Genomic DNA, 10,563 nt, shown 5'->3' with positions numbered 1-10,563 from the left:
GAAAAGAGTCTCGCAAGGAAAGGCAGGCATTATTGGTACTCTACCTGGCCTGACCACCAGACCCCAGAATGTTCAGCCCCTCTGCTGCGATTGGTGGAGGAGGTGGAGGACTACAAAAAGTCCCTCCCACACAACCCTGGACCAATCATCGTCCACTGCAGGTAAGACCCTGTTCAGGGTATATGTGTGTGTGTGTGTGTGCATGTCTGTGTGTATGTTAACCTGTTGTGGTCTCCTGCCTCTCCAGTGCAGGAATTGGTAGAACGGCTGCTTCATCGCCAGCTGTATCGGTTGTCAACAGCTTCGATACTCCAGGCAGGTGGACATACTAAGAATGGTATGCAGTCTACGTCTGGACAGGTAAGCACACTACCCCCTCTCCACACCCCACCACCCCAACCCCTACCCATCACTCTCCCTTCGTTAGCAAATACTTCTCCCTCCCTCTCTCTCCCTCTTACTATCTCTCTCATCCCATTCTCTCTGTCCCCACTCTTCCTCACATTTCACCTCCTCTTTGCCACCCCTCCTCCTCTCCCTAGGGGTGGTATGGTCCAGACTACTGAGCAGTACCAGTTCCTGTATGCCACCCTGGCTCAGTACAGCACACAGCTGGAGATGCAACCCGCCAGACCGCAGGAGGACCAAGGGAACCTGGAGAACCAGGGGAACAAGGAGAGCCAGGGGAGCAAGGAGAGCCAGGGGAGCAAGGAGAGCCAGGGGAGCAAGGAGAGCCAGGGGAACAAGGAGAGCCAGGGGAACAAGGAGAGCCAGGGGAACAAGGAGAGCCAGGGGAACAAGGAGAGCCAGGGGAACAAGGAGAACAAGGACAACAAGGAGAAGAAAGAGAGCAGAGGCAAGGGAGAAGACCGGGAGAACCAGGTCATCAGGTCCAGTGCTGACAGCACAGCTTCAGAAACAGTATGACATCATCGCACCACGCAGACCTCTGGAGCACTGCTCAGCGTGCGGCACAGTGATCAGCTATTCTACTGCCCAAGGCCCACTTCTCATAACGTTATCTGTTATCAATGTTCTTTTCTGAAGCATACATGAGGACATTGGGACAAATGTATATTTATCCTCATGGATATGTGTATTAAATTGTAATTTGTGACATCATTCAACGTTTCTTCACCTTTGTGATTACATTCATGATTCCCTGGTGACAGATATTGATTGATGGTGTGTGAACACTCCCCCTGCCATCCCCTCCTCTCTCCTTCTTCCACTCCCCCTGCCCTCCCCTCCTCTCTCCTTCTTCCACTCCCCCTGCCATCCCCTCCTCTCTCCTTCTTCCACTCCCCCTGCCCTCCCCTCATCCCTCATTCTGCCAGGCACTGTTCTCCTTCTGCTTGCCCCTCCTCCTCCCCCCCCTCCTCCTCCCCTCCTCCCCCTCCCCATCCTCCCTCCTAATCCTCCCCCCTTCCTCCCCTCCTTTGCCCCCCTCCTCCTCCCTCATCCCCCCCTCTTCCTCCCCTCCTCCTCCCTCCTCCTCCGCCCCTCCTCCCCTCTTCCTCACCTTCCTATTTGATAACAGAATAAGACAAGCACCCTCCTTGCATTCAAACACAGTAAAAGTCATCCTTAAATACCTAACATTCTCAACACAGCTATATGTATCTAAAAGTTTCAGAAATGCAATTGTTTTATCTTAGTCTTAAACTGAAGTAAAGTGGCTGTGTACTGTGCCACAATAATTATCCTCTGTGTTGGTGCAGTCCTGATATGGAGATGTCACAAACCTAAACACAAACAGCTTAGCGATTACAAGGGAGGTATAAACAAAATGCCAATGTTTTTTTGTTTGTTTTTTATTCATGAAAAAAAGATCAGATTGGGAAGTGACAGGTTCTCGCTGCAGTCAGGTCAGTAAGCAGGCAGCTCCCTCTATTGGTGAGTCATGCAGCTACAGCAGAACACCTTGGAGAGGTGCGGAAGAAGCCTGCGGAAGAAGCCTTTAATAGACTTCTTCTTCTTCTGTTTCTGTTCCTCTTCTCCTGGGATGCTGGAGGACTCTGCAAGATCTGGGCCTTGACATGGAAAACCATCACACAACAGGACATAACATCACACACAACTTCAGCACTGTCTATTTACTTGCAACGAGTGTGTGTTTGTGTGTGTTTGTGTGTAAAATGATGGGAGAGCCAACTAAAGCCTATCCTAAATGAACAAATAACCATTCATAATCTCACTTTCACCGTTGAGAGGAGTAACTGTCTTTAGTTTTGTCTTTTTTCCAGTAACAGCCTTGGTTTTCTTTCTCATCTGGGATGGAAGGGAGAGTAAAGACAAACATAATTCCTTTAAATTCTTAAATGTTTTACATTATGTTGACAGGACATAACGACATTGACTGTAACTGTCAGAGGTTCAAATCCCTCGTGTTTGGATTTGAGTCTGCGAAAAAATTACATCTACTGTTTACTACTCATACATAATGTATTCTACACATGCTTACTTGTAACCCATCTTATCCTTGACTCAGTTAAGGTCAGTTCTACTCAGTGCCAGTGTGTGGAGTTATTTTCAGCTTACCGATGTGAACCATCGTCGGAGGCTGGAGAGTTTTTTCTTTCCAAGACGGCCCAGATTGGAATTGAAGATGGAAGACCTTTTGAAGGTTTGGGAGGGCACAGGGGGGGATGAAATTGAGTTGGAGGATGAGGAGGAGGAGTGGCAGGACTGGGAGGTGGAGGTCTCCTCAGAAGACCTGTCGATCTTCTCCCAGGCCTTTAACAAGCCTGGGTCTGCAGCTCTATCTCTCTGCTTCCTGGAGATCCTCAGCTCTTCTGGTGATCTGGAGGAGAAGGGACACTCTCTGGCCTTTACCAAACCAAATCTGTCACATCTCTTCTTGACCCTTCCATCTGCTTGAATCTCCATATGGGTCTCACTGGCCTTTACCAAGCCAGAAGACTCCATATCATGTAGCCTCACATCCTCACACAGGGAGCTGGAGCTTCCACCGGCCTTTACCAAGCCAGCAGAGTTCGTAGCATTCTCCTTCTCAAAATGGACGCTAAGATCGGACACGGCAGGAGCGCGCCAGTCCTCGGCGTGGCGGGAGATGACCTTGGCGATGGTCTCAGCCAGGCCACAAATGGCTCCCGCCTGTCCGTGGCGAGCGGAGCGAAGCAGGGCTCTGCTGCTGTTAGCGCTGAGCGACAGCTTAGCATAGGCCGCCTCCAACATGGCGTCCAGGGCGTCTGTGCCGCTGTAGAAAGGGCTCTGAGGCAGGTGCTCCAGGACGAGGCTGATCCCATGTTGGGTCCGGAGAATCCAGCCCACTTCCTGAAGCAGAGTTGCCTCTAGCTGCGAGAAGGTGGGGGCGCTAGAGGTTGAGGGGGACTCCTGGAGGGCCAGGCGGACCAGAAGACCATGCAGCAGGTCCCGCAGGGTCAGGTGGTGTAGGGCACTGGGCCCGGAGGGCTTCCAGACCTTCTCCTGGACGCGAATCTCCAAGGTCTGCAGGGAGGGGGTCTCAGGGGGTCTCGGGGGCAACCAGGGCAGCACCTGGACCACCTCAGGGAGACAAGAAGCTCCATCATCTTTACAATCTCCCTTGGGATTTATTTGACTGGCAAACTTGATGCCTTTGCTCACACTATCTTTCTCAGACTGGCCTATTTCTAGGTTAATGAAACCTGAACTTAACTCTGGGTCGAGACTTCCTGTTGTGGCTTCAGAGGAGGAGCAGCAAAGGTTAGCGACCCTGGCCATGAACTCAGCATCAAGGCCTGGCACAAAAAAAAAAAACACACTCACACATCTAAGTATCCTTGTACTACTATAGCTATTACCTGTACTTTTCTTAAAACAGTATTCATATGGATTGTAAAACACATCCATTTATAACAGCAATATGGCGACATGGTGAGACATTCTATTTCTAAAGAGCATTCCATTTAATGCATTCTATTTCTAAAGAGCATTCCATTTAATGCATTCTATCATTTGTACTTATTCTGTAACAGTGTGCTCAGTGTTACCAGTTAGGCAACCTGGACACCTAAAAATTCCCTTTGGGGTCAATATATTGAATTGAGTAAAAGATTTCTCTACCTTTTTTGACAATGGCCATTACTTTTTCTGGGTCATTGCAGGAACACTGAAGGACCCCTCCCATTTTGAGGGTCAACACCTCAGAAATGGCCTCTAGCGCCCTCCTCTGGTCCTGGCTGACAGAGGAAGATGGCCGGTTCCTGCCCACAGTCCCTGGGCTGGGGCCCAGCATCACGCAGTAGGACCCTTCCAGAGACGTGCAGTCGCTGCTGTCGCTGCTGTCATCGCTGTCGCTGCTCTCCCAAGATACATCCCTGATGGAGGTCCTGTCCTTCTTACACATCCATTCGAGATGGTCTTTCACCAGGACACATTCGTCCGGAAGTGAGTTGGTCAGGCCAAGGAAGTTCTCCATCAGTTTCTTGAAAGCCAAGTGGATGAAATTGTACAGGATTGGAGTGAAAAGCTCCCAGTCCAGGTGCTGCTTGGCCTCCGGGTTCTGGATGTTGGGCTTGGAGCCGCAGCGGCGTGTCGAGGGGAATCGTCCCACACGCGTGTCCAGGAGCAGCTCATAGAGGCGGTCGATCAGCTCCATGGAGAAGCTCTGGATCCTCGCCTGCAACATCCTGGTACACATGTTGCGAGAGGCCAGCAGGCGGCCCAGGTCGTACTCAGCCTGGTCCAACAACCCAGCGGAGGAGCCTCCTTGGTCATTTTCACAGTCTTCATCATCGGAGACTGATCTGGAGGCTGAGTAGGCCATCCGCACGACGGTGTCCAGCATTTTGTGAGCTGTGAGGTTTAGGTTGTGGCTGTTCGCCTTGCTCCTGGGGCTAGGGCCCCTGGGGCTAGGGCCCCTGGGGCTAGGGCTCTTGGGGCTAGGGCTCTTGGGGCTAGGGCTCTTGGGGCTAGGGCTACTGGAGGCTGACCTGGCCTCCTCCTTCTGCTGCTCCTCTTCCTCCTCCTCGTCGCTAGCCGAGCTGCACTCCTCCTCTGGTCTCCTCTCCTCCTGCTGGGTGCTGAAAAGGAAGCTTTCCTGACACGAGAATGTGCAGGCCTCCTCCTCCTTTCCCTTGACCCAGTTCCCCGGCAGCTCTCCCTGGCTGCGGCTCCTCCTGCTGCTCCTCCCGCTGCTGACCCCCTGGCTCCTCCTCTGTAGGGCCTTCACTTCCTCCGTAACCCGGCTGAGCAGGGACTCGCTCACGCACTCCACTAACAGGGTGAAGTCATTACCGCGTGGCTGCAGGAAGGCCACCTCTCCTTCTGTAATCATCTGCGCAGCTGCGCTGAAGTTCTCCAGGACGAGGTGGATGATGTTGCAGGCACCGGAGATGTTCTGGGGCAGGGAGGCCGTGTCGGCGTCTTGGGGCTGGTTCAGGGAAGAGCGTCTCTTTCTGGCCACCGTCCCCTGGAGGATACCCCCCACCACCCTCACCAGCTCCAGCTTCTCCTCTGTGGTGAAAACGCCCGGTCTCTGGAAGAGGGCGTGGTGGTGGGCCAGGATACCAGAGAGGCTCTCCGTCTGGGTGGAGGGGCTGTGAGGCTCGCTGTCGCATCTGACACGTCCAATGCTGCTGGCCGAGCTGCGGCCTGAGCCGGTCGATGCCGCTGTCACACAGCTGGGCCTAGGCGATCCCATAGCCTTTTCCATCTCCTCGGCCTCCGACGCACTGCCAATGAAGAATGACACCATCTTCTCTGCCTCCTTTTTCTCCCTGTGGAAGACGGCCTCTGATGTGTTGGTGTTGGCAGACAACAGGGGCCGGGGGGGCATCTGCTCGTCGACGGCGTCGGTGTGGATGTCGGCGAGGACCTGGATCTTCTCCCTGGCGTCCTGCCAGGTGTTCAGGATCAGGTCCTCAGATATGCTTGTCGAATAGAATTTAGACAAGGAGCTGCCGTGGTGGTGAAGCACCAACTCGTCCATCACCTTGTCCATGGCCGAGTCACACAGCTCCTCCACAATGGCAGACAGCTTCGCCTCTTTCCTGTCCTCTTCTCTCGCCATCACTCCTTTCAACTTGGCGATGACCTCTGCCACAGTGAGGGATGCCGTGGCGAGGATATCATCCTCTGTGGACTTACTGGGGTGAAGGGGTGTCGGAGGCTTCTCGCTCGATAGTCTGTCCTGTGGCCTGGATCCCAGCCTGCTTTCCAGCAGGGGGTGGGACTTCTCTGAGATGTTCCCCTCGGGGACATCAGGCTGGGCTGAGCCCTGAGAAGAGGCCCGGTCTTTGGACGAAGGAGGAGACGAAAAAGATCTGTTCCTTGTGGAGATGCCGCTGCTGTGGGAGGTAGCAGCAGACAGAGGGTCTTGACAGAGGTGACGGACCTGGTAAAGGGCCATGGCGGGCAGAACCCCATCATTGGCCACCTGGAGAACCCACTCCATCATCTCCTCTGAGCGCTTCTGCAGCTCAGCGACACTCTTGTTCTAAGAGAGAGAGAGAGAGAAATAGAAAGAGAGAGAGAAAGAGAAAGAGAGAGGGTGAGAGGGGGAGGGACAGAAAAGGATGGAGAGAGAGAGGAGAGAAAAAAGGCAATGTGAAAAAAGGGGAGAAAGTTCAATCGCAGTACAGATGCACATAGTTATTGTCAAGCTGAGTAAAATAATATTTTGAGTTAGAAACTAAACATTTTATCTACCTTGCTCAACAGGACCTTTTGGACCAGTCTCCACTGACTGTAACAAGAACAAGAACGGATGTGTTACGGACTCTCTCTACAGTACAATGACAACTAACGACACATCTTAACATTGTGTTCAACAGGGCAGTAGCCTGAAGGGGACGTTAACAGGGACACTCACGGGTGGGACATCATGGCCTCTGACACTGGAATTTCGTCTGGAATCACACATGTACCACTGATCTGCAGGCAAGACAAACGCTTTAGCAAGGCAAAGTAACAGAGAAAGTTATCAGAGTTGTTGGAGACATGAGGTAGATTGAGTTGAGGGGAGTGAGTGGTGTCTGTAGTACTCACTGAGGGGATGACACACGATACATACACATACAAACAAACAAACAGTGGTGGGGTGGGTGGGTGGGACTGAGGTCACAATTAGCAGTGAACACAGCATGAGAGAGAGACAGAGAGAGAGAGAGAGAGAGAGAGAGAGAGAGAGAGAGAGAGAGAGAGAGAGAGAGAGAGAGAGAGAGAGAGAGAGACAGAGAGAGAGAGACAGAGAGAGAGACAGAGAGAGAGAGAGAGAGAGAGAGAGAGAGAGAGAGAGAGAGAGAGAGAGAGAGACAGAGACAGACAGAGAGAGAGAGAGAGAGACACAGACAGAGAGAGAGAGAGAGAGAGAAAGAGAGAGAGAGAAAGACAGAGAGACAGACAGAGAGAGAGAGAGAGAGAGAGAGAGAGAGAGAGAGAGAGAGAGAAAGAGAGATATATATATATATAGAGAGAGAGAGAGAGAGAGAGAGAGAGAGAGAGAGAGAGAGAGAGAGAGAAACAGGAAAACAGGAAAACAGAAAAAGAGAGAGAGGTGCCTTGAACAGAAATTATTTAAACTTTTGATATGACTTGGAAATATGAAATATGACTAAATCTATGCTATGTATTCAAGTTAATGACTTGGAAATATGAAATATGACTAGTTCTACACTATGTATCCAAGTTAAGTCACATTGTTAAACACAACAGTTAAACTCACATAAATGAAATTCTAAAGAACCAAACATGTTCGTGTGTTTTAATCGTTTTAGCTACTAGATAGATAACCCACTTACCTTCTGTGCAGGCCTCCGTTCTTTTAGTATTTCCTGTTTTGGGATTTCATCCATGTTTTCCACTCAGTAAGGATGACAAACTCTTTCAAACGACTCGTTTGCCTTGTGATGAACATTTCTTTCATCACTGACAGATTTGATTTTGCAATTCGTTTTTATATCATTTGGTAAAGTGCGTCACAATGCCTTCATGACCTACGACGTCATAATGTCAAAACAGCGCGGCGTCTTTCCCCCCAAAATGGCCCGACGTTTTAGACAAAAAGGTACGATTGGGACGTTTTTAAATAACTACTCGCCGGTTTTTCCGCACTTTACTCCAATTAGTAGGGACATTTTTGACAGTGTGAACTGTACAGCGATTCTACGTCTTGTACTCAGTACTATCCAAATTCTACTTTCACGTAATAAACCACACAGTGAGAAATCAGCTTTGCTGTAAAAAATAATAATAAAGATTGAATATTTATTGACACACGCAGGCTTACATGTATGCACAGGACAGGTCACACATGTCCATCTCATCAGCGTATCTCATTGGTTATCACATGAAAAGAGAGAGCACACATCTCAGAAATTACATGATTTCATTTTATTATTTATACATCAATTAGCATGAAATAGATTACCGGTTTCAATATGAATACAGTGAATACATGAATACATGAAAAGACAGTTCGACAACTTCAGTTTATTGGCGGCAAGTCCCCTCCTCAGGGGGTTCACCTGAGAGGTAGAACTGTCTTAAGTTGAGGAGGAGTATTTTCTTGTCTTAAGTTGAGGAGGTTTATAAAATTAGCTCTTTCACACTATTGTAACACAAATGTACAGACTTGGACCAAAAACACCCTCACAAGATGACTGAAAAAACACAGACCGCCGCCACTGGGAAACTCTCCATGGCTGACTGGGTTGGTAGGCCAACAATATATCTCTCTCCACTAGGGGGATCTAATCCGCAGACGGAGCCAGGGTACCCTCTTTTTTCAGAGCGCTGTAGCTGAGCGCTGTCAAACCCCACCCAACAATGAAGAACTGGCCGTCTAAGGAGTTGACAGACAGGCAGGTGCAAGGCGTTGTAAACAACTGAGATATATATATAAAAATACGGATTACATTACACAATACCCTTCGTGTTCCTAGTCTAATTTCGTCTTGATCCATAAGAAACAAACTATTGGAAAAGGTTTCGTCCTCTGACGTGCTGTTACTGCGATCTAAATTGAAGCTTTGTAACGTTAGCCATAGCTAGTTAGCGTAGCTACCTCTCACAACAGTCAAGAAAGCCTGGGCTCCTAGGGCAGGTTTGACCTCTGTGTGACTTCTGTGACGGAGTGTGTTGGCTACACTGTTAGAGAATTAACACTCCAGGTGAACACTCCTTTACATTGTAGCTGTTTGTGTATGTCCAGATGTAACTCATGAATTCATATATTCATTCATCTGTTCAGCACTGCATTTATTACAGTTGTACATAAATGTGTGTGTGTGTATAGCTGGGAAAAGAGTCTCGCAAGGAAAGGCAGGCATTATTGGTACTCTACCTGGCCTGACCACCAGACCCCAGAATGTTCAGCCCCTCTGCTGCGATTGGTGGAGGAGGTGGAGGACTACAAAAAGTCCCTCCCACACAACCCTGGACCAATCATCGTCCACTGCAGGTAAGACCCTGTTCAGGGTATATGTGTGTGTGTGTGCATGTCTGTGTGTATGTTAACCTGTTGTGGTCTCCTGCCTCTCCAGTGCAGGCATTGGTAGAACGGCTGCTTCATCGCCAGCTGTATCGGTTGTCAACAGCTTCGATACTCCAGGCAGGTGGACATACTAAGAATGGTATGCAGTCTACGTCTGGACAGGTAAGCACACTACCCCCTCTCCACACCCCACCACCCCAACCCCTACCCATCACTCTCCCTTCGTTAGCAAATACTTCTCCCTCCCTCTCTCTCCCTCTTACTATCTCTCTCATCCCATTCTCTCTGTCCCCACTCTTCCTCACATTTCACCTCCTCTTTGCCACCCCTCCTCCTCTCCCTAGGGGTGGTATGGTCCAGACTACTAAGCAGTACCAGTTCCTGTATGCCACCCTGGCTCAGTACAGCACACAGCTGGAGATGCAACCCGCCAGACCGCAGGAGGACCAAGGGAACCTGGAGAACCAGGGGAACAAGGAGAGCCAGGGGAGCAAGGAGAGCCAGGGGAGCAAGGAGAGCCAGGGGAGCAAGGAGAGCCAGGGGAGCAAGGAGAGCCAGGGGAGCAAGGAGAGCCAGGGGAACAAGGAGAGCCAGGGGAACAAGGAGAGCCAGGGGAACAAGGAGAGCCAGGGGAACAAGGAGAGCCAGGGGAACAAGGAGAGCCAGGGGAACAAGGAGAACAAGGACAACAAGGAGAAGAAAGAGAGCAGAGGCAAGGGAGAAGACCGGGAGAACCAGGTCATCAGGTCCAGTGCTGACAGCACAGCTTCAGAAACAGTATGACATCATCGCACCACGCAGACGTCTGGAGCACTGCTCAGCGTGCGGCACAGTGATCAGCTATTCTACTGCCCAAGGCCCACTTCTCATAACGTTATCTGTTATCAATGTTCTTTTCTGAAGCATACATGAGGACATTGGGACAAATGTATATTTATCCTCATGGATATGTGTATTAAATTGTAATTTGTGACATCATTCAACGTTTCTTCACCTTTGTGATTACATTCATGATTCCCTGGTGACAGATATTGATTGATGGTGTGTGAACACTCCCCTGCCATCCCCTCCTCTCTCCTTCTTCCACTCCCCCTGCCCTCCCCTCCTCTCTCCTTCTTCCACTC

At 50.2% G+C, this 10,563-nt stretch overlaps 1 protein-coding gene and 1 long non-coding RNA gene across 2 annotated transcripts; both read left to right on the top strand.

Moving 5' to 3' along the window:
* Positions 1–260: 260 nt before the first annotated feature.
* On the top strand, positions 261–1,122 carry LOC124482661 (spore wall protein 2-like). Its single transcript, XM_047043113.1, has 2 exons — positions 261–360; positions 543–1,122. The coding sequence occupies exons 1-2, from the start codon at positions 335–337 to the stop codon at positions 925–927; spliced, it is 411 nt and encodes a 136-aa protein (XP_046899069.1). The 5' UTR covers positions 261–334; the 3' UTR covers positions 928–1,122.
* Positions 1,123–8,756: 7,634 nt separating this feature from the next.
* LOC124482666 lies at positions 8,757–9,975 on the top strand. The gene is made up of 4 exons (XR_006957756.1): positions 8,757–9,116; positions 9,242–9,406; positions 9,489–9,601; positions 9,784–9,975. It is a non-coding gene; the product is annotated as an uncharacterized LOC124482666 (long non-coding RNA).
* Positions 9,976–10,563: the final 588 nt, after the last annotated feature.

The sequence above is a fragment of the Hypomesus transpacificus genome, chromosome 20 (genome assembly GCF_021917145.1).
Source record: "Hypomesus transpacificus isolate Combined female chromosome 20, fHypTra1, whole genome shotgun sequence".
NCBI classification, from domain to species: Eukaryota; Metazoa; Chordata; class Actinopteri; order Osmeriformes; family Osmeridae; genus Hypomesus; species Hypomesus transpacificus.
The sequence above is the reverse complement of the archived record's forward strand: the minus strand, read 5'-3'. Positions and strand labels throughout refer to the sequence as shown.